General features: G+C 41.9%; 1 protein-coding gene across 1 annotated transcript in view; it reads right to left on the minus strand.

The window, feature by feature from the left end:
• The window catches only part of TAF3 (TATA-box binding protein associated factor 3), a 186,813-nt gene that overhangs the window by 20,410 nt on the left and 145,396 nt on the right, over positions 1–21,007 (minus strand). The window contains exons 3-4 of the mRNA XM_019509596.1: positions 8,712–10,519; positions 2,417–2,499 (exon numbers count right to left, since the gene is read on the minus strand). Coding sequence (XP_019365141.1) covers positions 2,417–2,499; positions 8,712–10,519 — 1,891 coding nt within the window. The remainder of the gene's footprint in view (positions 1–2,416; positions 2,500–8,711; positions 10,520–21,007) is intronic.

A 21,007-nucleotide genomic window follows, 5' to 3' on the forward strand; every position in this document is an offset into this window, starting at 1 on the left:
CCACAAGCCCACCACAGATCCCTATGCTGAGCCCTGCGGCTCACATTCTCTGATTTTTCCGTTCTCCCTTCCACAACAGGTGCTCCCTACATTCTCACTCTTTACCATGTTCAGCTTCAAAATACTTAAATAATGCAACATTTAAAGGCTTGGTATGGTAGGGAATAGGATGGAATAATGGAGCATCAGGAATACTGCACTGGGGCATGGGTTCTGTGCAATCTCATGCTCTTCCCCAGCTAGAGGAAGAGCAGACCAGGTATGGTGACAGTGATGGAGACACTGGGGCTGCCTAAACATGGACTAATAGAATTGCACTGCTTCTAGACTGTATCAGGGGACCTATGTGGGTTATACTGTGGTGCTGGGATGGAAGAAATTTGAGTCTGTGATGTATATGGAGGTCAAATAGAAACATGTTGATGTGTCTGACCCATATGGGTATGTGAACTGGAAAATGTGGTGGACAATGGTTAACAAATGTCTGAAGTCTCCATTCAAAATGCATGCGGGCTAGGGTAGGTCAGAAGGAGGACAAGCATGGTGGGCACTGTTGATACCTGAAGATGGATTTAGGAGCCTAGTTGTAGGCTCTCACTTGACCTACATGCTCACTATACACAACACTTCTAATATCTGTTAACAGAGCTGTTTAAAAGTATTCTCCAGTCGTCTGCAAGGAAAGTGTGCTACTGAGTTTTAAAAGAACATTCTACCCAGATGCCTTTGGCCAAGTCAGACATGAGAAAGGTATAGAATATATTTTAGAAAATATAAAGCCTAATGTAGAACAATCTGATGCAGGTGAACTGTAGATCATACTCAAATATTGTAAAGGGGAAAATGCAGAGAAGAAGTACTGAAAGCACTGTGGGGCAGGGGAGGGAAGACATGACTATTACTTTTGGGTCCCGTGGGAACTGAAAAGACAACAGACAACATTTTCCATAGCAATTTCATAATAATGTAGCTCCCACCTACCATAACTCTCCACACTGGAAGTTAGACTAATTCTTTTCTTAGGCTAAACAATAATATTTCCAGACTGGTCCAGGCCTCTGCCAGATTTAACAGTCTTCCAATCTGGAACATGCCTTAGCCTAAGCTACACTCCCAAACAAAATGAGTGTTTCAAGAGTTGTACAAATCTTCCAAGATGGATCAACCTTTGTCTAAACCAGGCATCCAGACAAACAGTTCCAGGTTGCCTGTATTTTTCAAAACTTGTCTAACCTAAGCTTCCACACTACACTTACTCTTCAAAAACCCAGGCAAAACTCTACAATGCTTTTGTCCCAAAAGCTGATATCCAGCCCATCAGTGACTACTCTCAGAACACTCTCATGGCGTCAAAATGCCATTACATAAACTGATGAAAGGTAAGATGAAACCTTGAATATTGCACCAGATATTCTATCTCAAATAGGATGTCTCTGAAAAGTTTAAAAAATAGATAAAAAGAGAGGAAGAAAGACTACATATGACATTAATAACAATTGTTAATAGTACAACAGGAGAGATTAAAAAGATTAGACTATTTAGGTTAGAAAGGACATAAGGAAGCAACATGTCAGAAGTACATAATACAATGAATGCTAGAGGAAAGGCTGGCTGAGAGCTAATATTTACCATAGAGACATAGTTAATCATACCGTCTCTTAACGAAAGGCATGAGTACTCTTTGCAATTAAAGCAGCACATCTTGAGAACCTGACTAAAGGAAAACACTTTACCTACAATGCATAACCAAGCTGTGGAACTCAATGCCATGTCTTTCTCTTCTTCCTCTCCTCTGAGCTGCACCTATCATTTTGTTCCTATTTAGACTGTATGCACTTTGGGACAGGGGCTGTTATATATGTATCTAGCACCCACAGCAATGTCATTAACTGGGTGTTATTAGACATACAATAATTTGTGAGCTAATTAGCAAACCGAGATTTAAAAAGATTCATGAAGATACTGAATCACCAATAGTTACACTAAAATAAAAATGTATACAGGGGATCAGGGCATAAAGTAACTGCTAACTGCAGAATTGAGAAGCTTCTTGGAGTAAGGTTTGCCTCTTAAGGAGGTTTTCACTAGCTACTGCTGGAAACCACATTGTGATCCGGCTAGTCCAGTGTTTTGAGACTATATTCTGGGAAGACTTTTGGTGGGGTTAATGGAGAAATACAGAAAGTCTTCCCGGGGGGGGGGGGGAGTCCCACTCCAAGGTTCAAAAACCCAAGCTGTGAGAGCTCTCTTTTGGCAAGCATTTGTATAGACACTTCGTTAGCTCTGTGAGGAGATTTCACAGATCTCAGTCTTTATTAAAAGCAGTCCCTCAATGAAAATGAGATTTGCCAGAAGTGGTAAGGGATGAATCCCTGATAAACCTGTACCTTCTTCAGATGGATTTCTTTGTACTTACATTTTGTCTTGGCCAGCACCCACTCTCAGTGTCAGTCTGGGAATAACTGGTGATGAAGCTGGAACAACTGGTTCCACCTTTATCTGTTCAAGGGAACACATTGAACAATTAGAGGCACTGCTTCTCTAAACAGATGTTCAACATTTCTTTATTAGCTGTGAAGAAACAGATAGCCAAAAAGACTATTCATTTAATCAAATTTTAGATTCTTACCCTCTTCCAGTGCTAATAACTGTAGCATGAAAGGACACACGGTTTGCTGAGAGATCTCTGCAACACCTAGGCACCACTACGATTGGAAAGTCAACTTATACTTTTACTGTGCTGGTAAATGTTCATACACTGTGCTAATATAAATCTTATGAATTTGATATGCTTGTAGCGATGTGAAAGATTAAGTCAGCCTCAACACAAGACTAACATGTCAGTTGTAAAAAATATATATATTCCTATTAAGCTCAATACACCTTTGAGGGAAATATTCTCACAGACTTTTATTAGGAGCCCAACTCTAGTTGTTTTTTTGTGTGTTCTTCACTTTGTTTAAACTACTCCACAGTCCGATGGTGGGGAACTGGCTCTGAGATTGGACCCAGAGACTGGTAGTTGAGGGAATTGAATCAACATGGCACTTGGTGACTAGTGGTGTCCCCCAAGGCTCCATTCTCGGACCTGTACTCTTTAATGTCTTCATAAACCATCTAGACACTGGTGTCAGAAGCGGACTGGCCAAGTTTGTTGATGACACCAAACTTTGGGGAAGAGTATCCACACTTAAGGACAGGTTGGTGATCCAGGCCAACCTCGACAGGCTTGCAAGGTGGGCAGATGAAAACCTGATGGCATTCAATATGGAGAAATGCACCTCAGGGGAAAAAAACTGCGTCACACTTACAGGCTCGGCAACGCTACACTCACTAGCACCACAACTGAAAGAGACTTGGGGGTCATGATGGACCCCAAGATGAACACGAGCCACCAATGTGATACCGAAGCTGGCTAAGTGAACAAAACTCTGGCTTGCATCTACCGATGCATCTCAAGCAAGACCCAGGATGTCATCTTCCCGCTGTACTCAGCTTGGTGAGGCTGCAGCTGGAGTACTGCATCCAATTCTGGGCTCCACAATTCAGGAAGGACATGGAGAAGCTTGAAAGAGTCCAGAGGAGCGCCATGCGTATGATCAGAGGGCAAGAGAGCAGGCCTTATGAAGAGAGGCTGCAAGCTACGGGACTCTTCAACCTGGAGAAGCGCAGGCTTAGGGGTGACTTGGTGGCAGCCTATAAGTACATAAGGGGTGTGTATCAAGATCTGAAGGTACACCTGTTCACCACAGCATCTCAGGGGATGATAAGGTCCAACCGTCACAAACTGAAAGACCATTTTAGGCTGGACATAAGGAAAAACTTCTTTACTACCCAAGCCCCCCGAGGCCTAGAACAAACTCCCCCCGAAGGTGGTGCAAGCACCTGCTCCGCACACTTGTAAGAAACATTTGGACGCTTATTTTGCTGGGATCCTTTGACCCTAGCTGACTTTCTGCCCCTTGGGCAGGGGTTTGGACTCAATGGTCTTATGAAGTCCCTTCCAGCCCTAATGTCTATGAAATCTATGAAATCAAGCAGTTATTTCTCAAATTCAGAAACCCCCCTAAAGAACCAACTTGGACACAGAGAATGAAAAACCTAAGCAGTTCTCCTAAAATCACTTATGCAAGTGCTGAACAAGATACTGATGTCTACAAAGTCTAGTGCATGCCTAGGCATTTGTGATCTTGGGACCACAACAAGTAAGTTCTGTATTACTGTATTACAAACAGGACTGAGGCTACAAAGGGCCTGAAATTACATCTGCTCTGTGTCCTCACTCTTATTTCAGCCAGTAAGTGCTGCTACCTCTTGGCACTTAATTCCATTTTTCTGGGTGAAGATGGAACAAGGCCTACATTAGCTTGCTCAGCACTCCCCAAGAGAGAAAAATATCTTGTGATCTTTCTTTGAAAAAAATTTTCATGTTAAGCACTTACTTAAGTCTCTCCCTACTCAACAAACCACTTGAGGACAAGCTTAAGCACTTGCTGAATGAGCGCCTTCAAACTAAATGACACAAAGGCTTGTTTTTACAAAAAATTATCTTGACTGCTGGGTTTTGCGATGTGTGCCCATGCTTTGCTTGATGGAAGAGGCAGCTTTTTAAGGATGCCTGTTGAAAAGAACAGGGCACACAAATAATCCACACGAGAAAGAAGTTGGTGTTACATGCATAGGAAGACGGCAAGGCCAGAGTGCAGGACTCAGCTGGGCAACTAGGTTGGGCTACTTGGTGTACCAGTTATATATTCTTATGCAGAGCTCCAGGCTGGTGAAAGGTGGGCTGTGTATACGTTGCATTTTCCACACAAAGGAACTGAAATCTGACTATCCATCGTATTTTTACACAGTTCATTGTGCTGTGCAACAAAATCATCTGTGGATTAGTTTCAGCCTCTCTCTCTCTCAGACTTTCTTCACCTTTGTTTATACAGCACAACCTTCCTTTCTGTCATTCCTCATGCTGTGCAGCAGTTTTCTTCCCTCCGGCTCCTGCTGTCTGGAATAATTTTGCTATTTCTCTGCCTCGCACATGCCTCTTAAACCTGATCTCCAGTCACTTTGTTAAAAGCAAACACGGTCCCCATTAGACAGGGAACCAGACTAGATCTAGGACTCAGGTTCTGCTCCCAGGCCAGGCATGGATCTGCTGTGACCTCGCAAAAGTCACTTCACCTTTTAATGCGCATTTTCTCTCCTAATTGTCTTGTGTGTTTACACTGTGAACTCTTAAGGCTGGGGCAGCATCAGACCAGTGGGAATCACAATCTCAATTGGGATATCTCTGCAGTACTGTAACCCACTACAAGCCAAATTATGGCTTGGTTCATGTGGCAGCATAAGGATGCATAAAGTGTACCTCTAGCACCACAGGAAGCTGCATGAGAAGAAAAGCAGGCTTCACAGACCTCCTCATTTCTTCCCATAGCCAGTGGGATGGAGGGCTCCCTCTCTACAACACGTCTGTGTCATCATGTAGGTTTTATACCGAGCAGCTTACTTCTCACTGAGCAGTGGGGAAACTGCTACAATCTCCCTCTGGGGCTGTGCCAGGGGTCAGAGGAGTGGCCTGGGATAGTCCACAGGCTGGATGAATGGTGTGGGGCTGGGTATGCAGGCTGGATCAGGCCCACAGACTGCTCTCTGCATGTCAGATGTGGCACCCACATTGGCACTGGCCAGGGCAGGCATCATGTGCAGTGCAGGTCCTAGACTGGTCATAGCAGGTACCACGTGCAGTGTGGTTCCCAGACAGGCCGGGGTGGACATTGTATGTAGCACAGGTCCGTGCTCTGTGCACGCATGTGTGGGTCAACTTGAGACCCAGGGAGAACACTGGGGATCGGATGACGGGGCTCTACGAGCTGCATCTTTGACTCCACTGCTTTAATTCATTAACCATGCAGTCTTTATGCTACTGTTTTCTGTCATTTGTGCAGTCCACTGTCTGCTACCCTGCATTTATCTGTCAAGCAATGCAGCATACAGCTATAATGCAAGCGTTTAGAACAAGCCATGCTGAGGTACGAACCTGATGCTGATTTTACAAGCAGCAGTTCTAACAAAACAGCGTGCTCTAAATTAGCAATGTTCCTGTCCCACCTTCCTTAGAGGTAACACCATTTTTAAATGTACAACTCATCACGACTATGTTATTTAACAAACTGGACACTTTAAATGCAATCAAGTTTCAAGTGCGAAGAGACTGTGAACCACAACCCATCTCTTCTGGCGTCCTCGTTCCTCTGAAAGGGACGTGTCATGGAATGTTAAGTGTCCAAGCAGTAACTTGATCATTTGCACTTACAGCACAACTGCTGCCTAAGTCAGTCATTGTGTGATCTAAAAGCTAAATTAAGGAAACATGTATTTTGAGGGGTTAAAATGAAAGAGCAGCATTCTGGAGTAATACTGGGAATTGGGGCCAGCAGAAGAGCATTTACAGTGGATTACTAAGCTTCCCAAATCACCAAAGAGGTAAAGTCCAGCAATATAAGACTCCTTTGTAGCTAACTAAAAATACATTGTCAGTGGATTTGTCCAGTTTTATGTATAAGCAATACTTCTTTCACCTGAACTAATACTAGTAGTCATATAAGCCCCTTATTGCCATGTGCTGCATTTTTTTTGCTAATCTTCAAGGATTTAGCTTCTTTGCCACATACCTCAGGGCACCAACTGATAAAGCTCTAACTCTCCATTTTTCCAGGACACCAGCAGTGCGGCCTTGCAAAAAATGAAAATCGCTCAAGAGATTTAAAGGGGAAATTTATTTTTAAAATCCTGACTTGCAGCAAAGAGGTGGATTTAAAAAAAGCTTATCTATCAAGAATCAGTTTAAATTTTAATTCTATCTGGGGACTCTTTCATGCATTCTAGCTTTAAAGTTTATCTTTTGACAGGGACTTTTTGCCAAGGTAATGGGCAGCTTTGTCAATCTAATCTGTCCAAGTTTTTATTACTGTTGAACTCCTTTTCCTAATATATATATATATCTAATAGCCTGTATATAGTATCTATAATAATTTACATTTCTTTGTGTATATTATGTTGTGTATATATTATATTGCTATAAATGAAATTAGAGCAGAGATAAGCAGATTATATACAACAAAAATACTTGTGCAATAGGGATCATGGGATATGTGAAAAATAATTAGCATCTTGAATCCATGAATGTGATTTCTCTGAAATGTCAGTATTGCTGAGGAACTGTGCAAACAAAATAAGGCCCCGCTGAATAGTACATTCTTTGCAGTGTTCCAATACTTAGACAGGAAGAGTTAAATTAATAGAGACAGATGGAACAGTACCCCTGACAACCTTCACATTATCCATAGCACATGTGAGATGTTAATTTTCAGAGTGTCTGGACTGCAAATGGCAAGCTAGGTTTGTCAATGTAAGAAAGATTATACCAGTCTTTGAAACCAACAATACTTGTTACTCAGATACTAGAAAGCAGACAGTAGGGTCTAATCCTCTGCAGTGGTACAGAGAAGAGTTCCAAGCTGAGGCATTCATACTGACTGTGTACGTGACTCAATGCTGAGCACAGAGAGGGCCTGGGTAAGTTGATTGGAACTGGTGCTTCTAATATCAAAACTATAATAGGAGACGCTGTGAAGGTCACGTGGTTTTCCATCTCTTCTGTTTTCCATCAAGATGCTGTATATTGTAAGAAGGGATGAAAGAGTAACTCAAGAACAGTGCTCTTTGTATAGGATCTGCAGCAGGAGAAACAGTTTCTAATGTGATTTAAAGGCTGGTCAAATGGAACTAAGCAGCATTGTTTCATACGTTAAATATCTGATATATTCCCAAGATGAGGTGATTTACATCAGCTGGCAAGATCAATAGCAAGTGGTTCTGAATAGCCAAAGTCAATGTGGATGATCAGGCCTTTTGTACGTGTAGGCTCCTAGTGTCTGAAGTCAAAATGAGGGGCCAGTTCTGAACATTTGTGTTCCGAAAAAATGTTACTTTGATCCATGGGAAAACAAACTTGGCGTCTTGCTAATAAAGGAACTTAAGCTCTTACTGCACAATTAAGAGGATCAGTAGGATGGACCCTGAGACTTATTTAGAAATTTGTTTTTTTGCATTAAAGAGAATAGGCAGAGCTTGGAAGGGCAAGTAATGGGCAAAGCCATAATTCAAGCTAAGTCTGCTCATCATGTCCTCTCTTGCATTTACCTCTTTTCTAGTAGGCACTACAATTCCACCAACTCCAACAGAGTAAGCATTTCGAAACTCAATTGAGAGTGCACATGAAAGATAGCGGAACTGACCCTACAAATGGATGGATCTCTACAGAACCTGTGTGCAAGATGCAAGCGTCTTTCAAAAGCGATATTAGTGTGCCTACGTCTTGACCTAGAAGACCCACCTTTCTAGTGAAGTGAGTGGATACAAACTAGAATCCTGCTCCAGGTAAAATGGAAACAGAGAACAGATAATCCCCACATTTTGGTTTTGCAAATCTAAACAAATAGTATTTTTAAGACTACCTTGCGCTGACCATGACAAAAGTGGGACACATCCAGATACTTCCAACATACATCCTTAGCTTTGGGGGCCATCTGCATTTCTCCACGGAACTGTACAGATACCTAGATTTTTATACAAAACTGATGACAAAGTGTAGGAATGTGTGGGAACTGTGGACATACATGCAGCAGAAGATGACATCTAAAAAAGCTTACTTTTTCATGTTTGTGTTTTTCTTTCTCTTTTTCTTTCTTTTCTCTCTCCTTCCTCTCTTTTTCCTTCTCTTTCTTTTCCTTTTCTTTGTCCTTCTCCCTCTCTTTCTTTTTCTTCTTCTCTTTTTTGTCTTTCTTCTTCTCTTTAGGCTTCTCTTTTTCCTCGAACAGTTTTTCAGGGAGCATTGGGGACAACGAGGGCAACATGGTTGGAAGTCTCATGGCAGCAGGGGTGCTGAACAAGGGCAAAGCCACTTCTTTGGGAGGTAATGCAAGAGGTGCTGAGGGAGCCTTTATCTTATCTTCCTTACCTTTATCTTTAAGCTTCTCTTTGTCTTTCTTATCTTTGTCTTTTTTGCCTTTTTCTTTATCTTTCTTCTTATCTTTATGCTTCTCTCTCTCTTTTTTGGTGTTGCCATCTTTCAACTTCATTTTTGTGTCAGCTTCCTCAAAGTCCTTTAATTTGAACTTATAGGGATCAAGATCATCATCTCTAAGCAGCTCCTTCCACGGAAACTTTGCTTCCTTGTTCCCTTCTTTGTCTTTATCCTTCTCCTTGTTTTTATCCTTATCTTTGCTTTTCTCTTTATTTTTCTCTTTGTCTTTCTGCTTTTCTTTTTTCTTTAGTTTTGTCCTTAGCTCTTTTTTCAGTTTCTTTTTCACTTCTACTGATGAAGCCAGTTTGGTTTTCTCCTCATAGACTTTGAGAAGAGGTTCTGGTGTTGGTGGCGAAGCAGAAGGAGAGGAGAAATAAGGGAAACTGGTAGGCGGGTTAGACGGTGTCCCCATGTTTGCCTTTCGAATGACCTCATCAATTGAGTCATCCATTGTCCATGAAATGTCTGAACTTGACGTGCCTCCTGAGAGAGGCAGTGGGGTTGCTCCTATTTTATTTAAATTGTTGGCAGAAACGGAAGCTTTAGGGGCTGTGGTCTCTGAAATAGAAAGTCTTTTAGGACTGGTAAACATTTCTCCCTCTGATTCTGAACCAGAGGAAAACTCAAATGGATCAGGTTCACGTTCTGCACATGCACGGGCAATAACTGCATCAATTGAATCATCAATGGTCTTGTCCATCACTGGTACTTTCTTCATCTGATTTTCACTGTTTGGTTTCCCAGGCTCAGGTGGTGTTTGCCCTTGTTTTACTTGGATGTTCTCTTTTCCCATCTTTTCACTTAATGCAGCAAGGGGGGTTCTGCTTGGTGTTTCAGGTTTGACTGCTGCTGGAGAAATGTGAGCAGGAACCTTTGGACTTTTAGGACTTTTGGGGCTCTTGGCACGACCTGGTGACTTTTTCTCTTTGGATCCAGGTTTTGGTGAACGTAGGGGACTTCCGGTAATGACTGGTGATGGAGTAGCTTTAGGCGATTTTGTTTTCTGTCCTGGAGAACCAGTTTTAACCTTTGCCTTGGGCACAAATGGTTTTGTTTCTAATGTTTTGGGGGTAAGCATTTGTGATTTTGCAATGGGAGCCAACATTGGAGGTTCTGGTGATGGAGGGGCTAAGTCTGTACTGTCCTGAACGTGAACTGGAGACAGCATTGGTGGCACTTTTTGAGTGTTTATTGAACTAAGAGGTTCACGTGGTTCCAAAACTCCATCCAGGGCATCCGCTTTAGTGAGAGCTAGTTTTGGTCGTTTCACAGCAGGCATTTCCTCAGTATCGGGACTTTCCAATGGTCTCTTGCCCATGAAATTTTCATCATTAACAGTCTCATCTTCTTCCATATCTCCTTCTTCTTCCAGGGGAACCTGCATGGCTTCTGCTGATGTACCTCCATCAGTGGGGACCTGTTCCTCTTCCTCCTCTGCAACAACAAAATTTTTAAAAAATGTTAGTGGGGGGGACCTTAAAAATGTGTTTATACAGGAACAAATAAACTACAGTAAATTACTAATTATGAAGGCAACTGTGTTCAGACCCATTTTGGCCTGATAAAGTTACTTATCATTAGATGGCTTCTTACAGCCCTACATGAAGCGAGTGAAGAGTCTACATTCACGTAGACAGCTGTCTGCAATGCAAAAGCCATCATCACAACTGACACTAACTGGAAACCTTGCTGGCAGCCTCAAACCAGCAATCAAATGGGCTTGAAGCAAGCACCTCTCATTCCTAAAGGCAGACCTCCCAGAACATGTTTGTGTCTCACTGGCAAGACAAAGAAGAGTTTCTGCCTTTGCTTCATCTGTTCTACCAGATCCCTTAAATATAAAAATACCACTTCACCCACAAGTGAAATAATACCCAGATGCTTTCTGTACCATCAGAACTTGCAACTGCAAATCCCTTCAACCACTACTGTTACCTACTGCAGTTTAGATATCAATACATCTGTGAGACTAACTTCAAAAATACAAGTAATATTGATAAGGTTTGCCATTAGAATAAAATAAACTTCAAAGTGCACAGCAATTAAAAATACTGGATTTAAGTTACGCACACATCTTAGGTGCATGACCCTATTTTCACTGTAGGTTGACCAACAGGAGTAATCCACAGATTTCTTTGGTGCCTTTATATAAACGATCTGCATTTTTGTTCATTGCCAATACAACCCTAATTTTGAGAAATCTATTGTCCATCTTAACATGCCAAGTCTGCTTTTCTGGAGCAGTCAAATGGTTAAAGCCAACAAAGGCACTGGCACCTGGTGGGGTAGGACTCCAGCCAGTGCTGCACATGGAGGGGGCGCAGCCACGCTTTTCACTACTGCCACCCCTTTGGGCACGGGCTCTGCGCTGTTCTCCCGCTACAGCTCCGCCTCCATTGCCCCTACCCCAGCACCTCCCCCGTGTTTCCCTACCTGCTGCCTGGGGAGAGCTGGACGCCTGGGAAGCCAGGCAGGCTCCCATGGGGGTAGGGGGCAGCTGCATGCCCCCACCTGCCCAAAAGCTGCATGCTTGGGGGGTGGAGGGGGGCCCTTCTGCCCATGAGGGTGGGAGCAGGTGCAACAGGGTATGTTGGGGTGTGTGTATGCTGAAGGGCTGGGTGGGGCACAATTTGTTGGTGGGCACTGCAGGCTGAACTGAAGTGCCTGGCGGGCCAGATGCGGCCCATGGGCCGCATTTTGCCCATCCCTGAAACAAGGTAACAATTTCCATCACGTAAGCTTTGGCTTATGTGAAAGTACAATTTGCATGTAATCCACAGGGAACAGAATAAGGAGCAGTCTCAGCTCTTCACAGGCTTCTACTTAGTTACTACAAAGAAAGATCTTTTTTTCTTCATTCTGCCTTTCAAAAACAAGGGGCATGGTAACTTCTTCACCAGGGTTGTTTGGGTTGCACATATTTGTAAAGGTTTTTAAGGCTCTTGCATAGAAGACACTACAAATTGCTTATTACAGTGAAGTAGTAAAAAACCCCCACTTTTTTAATAAGCAGGTGATTTTTAAGAAAAACACGTAGAAAAACTCACACAAAATGCTGAAATTCTTTCAAGTCTTTTAAAATTAGTGATTTTACTAACTAGCGCTTTTGGTAGAGTTTATTTTCAGGTTTTCAGTGCTGATGTTTCTCAACTGTAATGTGTCAATGCCCTGATTTAGGAGAGTTCAGTCGAGAGCCCTGGGCTGTCGCTCAAATCTTGCTAGCATCACAAATTACGTAAAATGAGCTACCAGCTCCCGCTTTTGCCAGGGCCCAGAGGATTTACAGCAGCCAGCCCAGAGCATAGACTTTGCCTGAGGATAAAGCCTTTGCCTCCCATGAAAAACAGAAAGTGTCGAGGAGTTGGATTTGGCCTGGATGGGCAGTCACATTTTATATTTTAAATACCAAAGTTAAGCGTAAAACTGAGAAATCACTGTTGGCCAAGGCTGTGCCTGCTAGAAATAAGATCTACCCAATGTTTATCCTTCAGGATCCTCAAGTCAGCTTCAAGCTCTGTCTGATCTGTTATATGAATAGGTTTATCCTTAGGTTCCAAACTAGCACGAGCCTGAGAAGGAATAAATATCAGAGTTATACAGCACTGATGCTGCTTCAGCATACGATTTGGGATGCTATCTCTATTTTCTCCCAACCCCACTAAACACATTTACCCCTGAGGAGTTTATGTTCATTTAACAAAAGACAGACAGACAGGGAGGAAAAAATATGATATCATTTAACAGAAAACCTAGACTTTAAAAGTCAGAACTACATACTTCGTCAGGTTACAAAACTGAAAACATGGCCAAATCCAAAGCCTCAGAGTAAGACAGGGAATATTGTTGTTTTCATTTTAGGAGTGTCAATAAAAAACAATTTTATATACAAATTTACGGAGTTGTAGAGGTACATGTAGCATTAAACAAGATGAAAAACTGCTGTAGCTAAATTACTCAAAACCCTTTTAAAAAAACTAAAAAAAAGTATATATACTTTAAAAAATAAACATTCACTAGCCAGTGTTTTACTTTGTGTCTCAGTTAGAGAGCTATGCTAATACAATGTTCCCCACTAGCATGAATTATAATGTAATGTTTTGGGTTTTTTTAAGGAAAATTGTGTGTCCCAGGTCAAATTAGCCAAGTCAGGTCCAAATCCATTTGAATCATCCAAGAACCATATGTGGCCCTGCTACCAGCAAGTATCCTCCACTCCAGCCTGGGGCTTCAGATACTTCCAAACCCTTTGGCAGGCATCCTATGCGCAGGCCCAAGCCCAGAGACTTGGGGTTTGGATGCCCCCGAGTTTCACTGCCCTCATCTGAATGGCAGCACAAACAAGGTAGGGAGGAATCTCCCATTTCCATAAAGTTGGCGTGTAGCCGAGATCCTCCCACTGGAAGCTGGCCAGTGGGAAGCTAACTATGAGGCTCGCATAGGGAGTCTTGTCTGCCAGCAGACAAGGGTGCACCTTCCACTACACAGTGCCATTTTAATTGCATTATCTTGTGCAGGGTATTTCCCTTGACAGGTAAGTATTACACTTGTGTAACTTTTCAACCCAAGGTGCTTCTATCTATAAAACACTGTGGGTCATAGGCTGTGGCACTGACAACCAATCCATGGTAAGGGCTCTGAATAAAAAAGTTTGGGGAAGCCAGAACAATTTTTCTTCAGTGATATAGTGGTTGCCCGTTCTTCTAAGACACAGGAAGGTCCACACAGCCAAAGAGGTTTCAAAGGTCTTGCTTGAAAAAGCTTAGGAAGGACAGGGGTTATTTAAGTCCAGTTTGCAGAGATGAGACTAAACCTCTAGGCCCCTTGGGTCACAGATTCATGCATATTCCTATAAGGACAATTTAGTCCAAATGCAGAAGCATCAGCTTTCCTTTTGGAAGAATCTGGATGATCTGAAATGTGGGGAAAAGCTGTCTAGGCCAGGTCTGAACAATTCAAAGGCTATTAAGGAAGATTTTGAGCACGTTACTACTGACACGCATGGAGTGCTCTTCATGCATGTTTGCAAGGCAGTCTAGCATCATACGGTCAAGTGAAATCCAAATTTCATTTGACTGGGCCACTGAGTGGTCCTAAATGATTTGAGTCCTACCACACAGGAAATCTCAAAGCAGAGTTATTATAGTGGTGGCCCTGGTAATAAATATTTGCCAAAATAAATGCATGGCAAGATACTCCAATAAAAGAAGATGAATGCCCCAAACATCTCATTCAAGAACTAGCTGATCATTTTCTTCCCCCATGGGGGAAGACGGGGCAGAGACCATGCGCAGGAAAATGTTTCTTTCCAAAAGATAATTTGCCTATGTTATGACCATTTGAAAACACAGCGACAAAGGCTGCAGCGGAATTGTTTTTCAGCATTCGCTCCATCAGTTGGCCTCCCTACGCTACCCTACATGCAATACTTGCTACAGTGGATTGCTTTTAACTGTCTTCACTGTGATCTCTCCTATTTCCAGCCACCTTATGAAAGGCACCACTCCTGAGTTAGCATCTACAGGTCAAATGGATATCACCTCAGCCATCTGGCCTAATAACTCTCTCCTGTAATGAAAGGAGACTCAGGCTGTTTGGGAGGTTTTTCAAGATAACGGATATTTTTGTAAGAGAAGCCAGTGCTGGATCAATATTAATGCTCACATCATTAAGGTTATACTCAGTAATTGTTTATTACAACAGCAGTTCACCTCTGGAGAACCTGGGCTGAAATGCGGCTTAGGTTATAGGGGAGATGAGTTCAGCTTTGTCAGCTTAGCCCTGAATGCGAATCTGTCCAATACCCAAATCAAACACACAATCTGACAGCTGTTAGTTCGCTTCTCATGAGAAGTCCACTCTTAGGGGATGACAGGTCTGACTGCAGTGTATTAGAAGAGATATGGGAACAGGCTGCACACAGCCTGACCCTACCTAATGAGGCAAGTTTTTCACTTTCATGAAAGGATGATCCTCTTGTTTAAGGCACAGGCATAGGAGAGCAGGGATCCAGGTCTATCCCAGCTCCGCTGCAGACCCCATTATGGGATTGCAGGCAAGCCCCTATACACAGTCCCAATACCCCATCTTTATGATAAGTATGATTTTACTTCTTTCACAAGGGCATTATAAGGCTTAATTTAATACACATAAAAGGCTTTGAGAGCCCAGGGAGAAGGCACTGAAATTCTGTGGATAAGCAGTAAGACTATGTCAATGTTTTTTTTTAAACATGGCGATGATGTTAAGCTGAACAATTTCAGTTGACAAAAGATTAGACCTGATGCGTCCGATTTAACCGAAACAGTTCAGGAGATGCAAAGCAACTTCCTTTGTGCACTGAGTTCTTGTACAGAAATACGGACTCTTGAGGCCACTGAATACATGGCTTTTTAATTTGGCTGCGGCTCAACAGCAGGACAGAAGCACTCAACACTTCTATGATGAATTTCCAAGTTCATGGTGATCTTGGGACTATATGTCCTGAAAAATGATGCAAAGAGGCATGGTATGGGTGGCTGCCTGCCCCGTCAGCTTTCTAGGCTGCCTGGCACAGAAGGCTGCAAATTTTTATTCTTCAAGCAGAAGGTGAGATGAAAGGACTACAGGTAACTGCAGAAAAGATAGAAAGGTTTGCGCTCCAAATTGAAGAAAATGGCATCGAGTTATATTGTTCCTTTAGGCAGGAAACTGGATGACACATGTATAAGTTACTATAATTTTGGTCACCACCAAACAGGCCAGTTGGGATAGAGCATGAGCCTCCCCAGCTTGAAGGATGGTTTGGTGAACATGGCACTGGACAGGAACACAGAGACTTCTGTTCAGCTCCTGGCTCAGCCACAAACTAACTGTGTGACCTTGGGCAAGTCATTTCATCTAGCCCTTTTCTCAGTTACCAGTTGAAAAATGAGGCCAATAGCTCATTACATCACAGGAGAACAGTGAGGAGAAAAATCCATTAATGAACATGAAATATTGAGGTGGTACCAGCCATATCATAGGAGTAGGCTGAAGTCCCTTAGCTGCAAGTACAGCAGAGTCACACCTCTGAACTGGATGCAAAGGTGGACACATAATGCACACAGAACAGAATGGATACATGGTTTTGGTGTGAATATTTACAACTTTTAAGACCAAGTAGGGGAACAGGGGGAAGCAATGATCCAATACTACTACTGACACACGGACTGCATGAAGTCCAGGCAGTTACAGGTCTCACAGACTAACATAGCTCCTGTGTTTGAAAGTAATATTTTGTCTTCCTGTTTGGCATACCTTCAATATGTTAGATACACCAGATCAGCTAAGACCTCATCCATTAAGAGAAAATATTAAATGTGCAAAAGGGAGCAGGTAATTTCTACAGGCTCTGTAACTGTTCCCCCCCGCTTTGTAAATACATCAACTCTTACCTGCAACACTGTACTAACACAATTTACCCTCTTTATTTTTTAAAGCAGGGGTTTTCAACTTTTTTTCATTTGCAGACACCTAAATTTTTTTGCATGGAGGTATGGATCCCTTTAGAAATTTAGAATAGAGGTGCAGATCTCTTTGAATTGTAAGTGTGGGTATTCACGTACTTTCAATTGATCATGGTCATCTTTCACAGACCCCTTAGGCAGACTGCAGCCCCCTCGAGGGTCTGCGGACCACAGGATGAAAACCACTGTTCTAAAGGAATATAAAGGTGCCAAATAAAGGCCTATCAGTAGATATCACATTTCTTTTATATGCAGTTCAGCTCACTCTGGGGCTCTCTGCCCCTTTGTACTGCAGGCTGGGGAGCTTCTAAGTGCTGAGGCTGAAAATGTCATGGTTTGGCAATAAGGCTTGCTGGGCTCTTTTTTGTTGCTGCCTTTAAGGGACCAGCTGGCTGTGTGCAGAGAGAGATCAAGGTGGAAGGCATGTGCAGCTCTGCCCAGGGTTACATATTAGTCAGTAAGGAAGAGGGTGCTATTGCTAATCACTAAGTAAATTCAGTATTCCTGAAAGGAGGCGGTGCAGACACCAAAACTTCCTTGCTGCATCTATTTCCTAATCATTTCTCTTTCACCAGAGGGGATACACACTCCTCAGGACAAGGTCCAGGGCAAGTTCAGCATTTTACATCCAAGCCCATTTGTGAGCTGTCCAAGCACACACGCCCACATGTGTACACACACGTGCACACACTTTAAAAATAAAAGATGAAACACTTTTTCATGCTATGAAACAAGAACAGCTGAAATATTTTCCTTCAAAATTTAACTCGTCTATCCACCCTCCCATACCTACCACCTGAGATAAGGAATGAGATTAATACAAAGGATAATACTGGGGAAATTTTAAGCTATTAAAAACAAGGATTTAGAATGAACCATAGTCCCATAATATTACAAGTTGAAACCTTGGACTGTTGTTGAAAGTGGCCAGTTGCTTTCTTGTGGCATGGTAGCTTTTATCCTTTTAACTTGTAACAACAGTGGCACTTTCCAAAACAACCAGAAAACATGCCTGTACTCAATATATAAACCTGAGAAAAGAGGAGCAAAATTCAGTCCTAAAGGCAGATTAATTTAACACAGACACACCCCCCATTTCTGACAGTGCAAGATGCATTTAAAATGTCAGGTTTACTCCTAGGATTTTTGCCCAGTTGAGCTTGTCTCAGAAATGCCAAGAGACTAGAGCTGGAGCCCAAAGCAGGTACAGAATTGGCAGGCTTCTCTTAGATTTGCTATCCATGACTCTCCGAGCTTGCTGCTCAAACTGCCAGTAAGTCCATCCCAGCTCTGAGATCCTTTGTCCACTGGACTGAAACAGAAGTCCAGACTCGCAAGGGTGACTGGTGATTCTGGGTACGGCAATTAAGCATTTTAAAAAGGGCATGCTTTTCAGGGATGAGGTGCTCAGCACTTTCTGAAAATCAGGCCCAAGTTTAAAGGGGTTTAAAGTTAAGCACCCGGAGTTGAGGCATCCAAAATCCCTGGTTAAGTCTGGAAATCTCAGCCCACATTTAGCAGGTTCTACCTTTCAGCAGCTACAGCTAATCTGGGCTGATTGTGAAGCTGCTCAGAAGAGCTGACAAGAGTCCATATTTCTTTATCAGTCTCTTCTACCAGGAGTTTTCAAACCGTCAAAGCACTTCTAGGTGGTCTAAGGAGCTTGTGTCACAGCAGAGAAACGTTTATCAGTCTGGAAACGCTGGTGCTAGCTGTAGCCCAATCCAGGGTTTACAAATTTCTAGACCGAGTCAGCTTAAAAAAAAAAAAAAAAGGCACACCTCTACAACCCGGCATAATCGCTTCACGTGTGTCAGGTGCTACTCTGGTATAAAGTCAACCCCACTGTTAAATTTATGGACACCAATCCAGAAGAAGCAACCACGCAGTAAACCAGAAACAAAGTACAACATCCAAGAGCTGTGGGCAATGGGAATTCCCAGCTCTAAGGGTATTATACTGTGTTTTGTTTTGTTCATGACCACTAGTGGCCTATTTATAATGTTTTTTAGGGTAGGAACTGTTGGTCAGAGTATACTACCTAGAATTTTCAAATGACACACCCAATTTCCTGTAAAAGACTGAAAAACAAGGTATGGTAGATTGTTATCAGCAAAGTTCACCATCTCTGACCTTGTAAACTATAAATCTTGTACTTGTGCAATACATGGTAGACAAACATAGGATTCCATGCAAACCAGTAGAAAAGTCCCAAAAAGAATCTGTTTTCACCTTGCCTTCTTAATATTGGCCTAATAATTATATATAATTAGCAATACAAATAATTTTAGATTAACAGGCCCACATCCGTTATGAAAAAGGTGTTGGATTGGGAGGAAAAGGAGTTGTGAAGGAAAATCTAAGTTAAGAAGCAATCCGCAGCGTCAAAAAGCTTGAAAACCAGCTCTGCATAGGAAACATCAGACTGTACTAGGCTCTGCATTTTTTTTTCTTTTTGTCTGCTTGGCGTCACTCCAGATTATTTCTGATAGAGAGTCTCTGGCCTGAGATATCCAAGGTACGATGTAATGTGAAAGTCATCTTATGCAGAGGAAATTACTAAAATATACAGGGTAGAAGCCAAAAGTCTCAGTGACAAATTACAAATAGGAACAGCTTTTGCTCGCTTTTTTAGGATAACTTCTATTCTTTACAATATTGTCTTACCTATACTTTAACAGAAATTAGACACCGGAAAAAATTCGGCACAGATGGTATACATTTTCTCTTTAAAGAGCACACTTGACTTTTAAAAATGAAATTAGCAGCAAATACAAGGTAATTAGGCAATGACAATTCATACAGTACAACCAATCAATAACAGAGTATATTAGCAGGACTGACAGAAGTGTGAAGCTGATGTGTTATAAATGGCTATATACTGACCTGTAAAAATGCAGTGTTTCCCTAACATTGTGCACAATAAAAAAAACTAAAATGCTATATAAGCAAGCCAACCTGAAATGACACCTAGTATTATAAATGGCCTAATCTATATGTTAATACTGTTGTATCACATAACTGCAGCAAGACTAAGATAACAATATGACTTTGGGGTTTCTATGGCTACATCCTGGGCTAACGTGCCTGAAAGGCCTTGCTGCTGACACCACACAAGCTTTCTGAGTGCTTCTCTTTGGTTATTTATGATATGATTTATGATAACGACAACATCTCCTATTTTCTCCTCTCGTCAGATACAATAAATTGCCATCGTTAATCACCGTTCTTGGTTCAGCTATGATTACAATAGTATAATAGGGCCTAGCTATGGTAATACTGTGTATTAAGGTGGGTTTTTTCTCCCCCTTTAGAGAAATATGCAAGAGTAGATCTCTGCAGACAATGTCAATATCTGGAGTATTTTAATAATCTGCCTTTAAGTATTTCTGGAAGAGAATTCTATGCCATCTCAGATTCTGTTTTGTTCCTCTTGCGAAGATCAAAATTGTGATCTAAAGACCTGAAATCCACATAGTATTATCTGTATCTTACAATTTGCAAATGTAGTATCAAGGCTTTGTATGCATTTTTTTTGACAAAGGGAAAGCAGATGGTCAGCCTTTCCACTTTTTACCTTGTTCTAATCTTATTGGCCAAGCTTTTCAAATGAGCAGCAAGTATCACAAATCTTATTAAAAACAAACACACTGAATCTATATAAATATCTTAAAGGAATTTTATACCTAAATTCCCATATGCAGATCTGCTGCATTATAGAGGAAAATGCAATACTGGGAGGTTTAGCCTGACTCAGGATACACTTAGATATATAATATTTCATATATCAACTATTTTTACTAGCATCAAAGTGGCTATCTGTACCACCACAGCCTGCCCAAGTCTTGGCTAAATGATTCATCCCTGGCATTGCTGAATTTCAGTCACAAATGAGTTCTGAACCTACTTGTAGGCATTCAGGTGTTCAGAATGTAGAAGAGACGAATGATTATTGTTATTTAATATTTTATATTGTGATAGAGCCAATAAGCTGCAATCAGAAGGCACAATTGCCTTGCCTGGATATATCCCTCATCTGTCTTTAGCAATTATATCTTTTCTTATGGTTAGGCTGTAAGTGTCTTTGAGCAGTGTCATCTTTTTTCTCCCCTGTGCTTGTAAAGTGCCAGGCATAATAGGGTCCTGGTTTAGAAGGGAGACTCCTCTGTACCACAATAATGAACATAAATACACAGCACAATCCCTGCCCTGACAATCTAAGACGACAGAAGCTAGAAGAGATAGGAACAACCTAATGCTCAGTAATTAATAGTGTTATTCCATTTCTTTTATTTTTAGCGTGATAAACAGCTAAGTAACAGTCAGCTATGCCCCATCCGTCCTTCAACACAGCTAGCTTTAACCAATTTCTAACAAGTGTTGTAATAAGTGCAGGTCATGAGGACAGATCTGAAGTGAGTAAGCACAGTGAAATTAT

Source organism: Gavialis gangeticus, unplaced genomic scaffold, assembly GCF_001723915.1.
Source record: "Gavialis gangeticus isolate Ggan-Ray unplaced genomic scaffold, GavGan_comp1, whole genome shotgun sequence".
NCBI lineage: Eukaryota > Metazoa > Chordata > Crocodylia > Gavialidae > Gavialis > Gavialis gangeticus.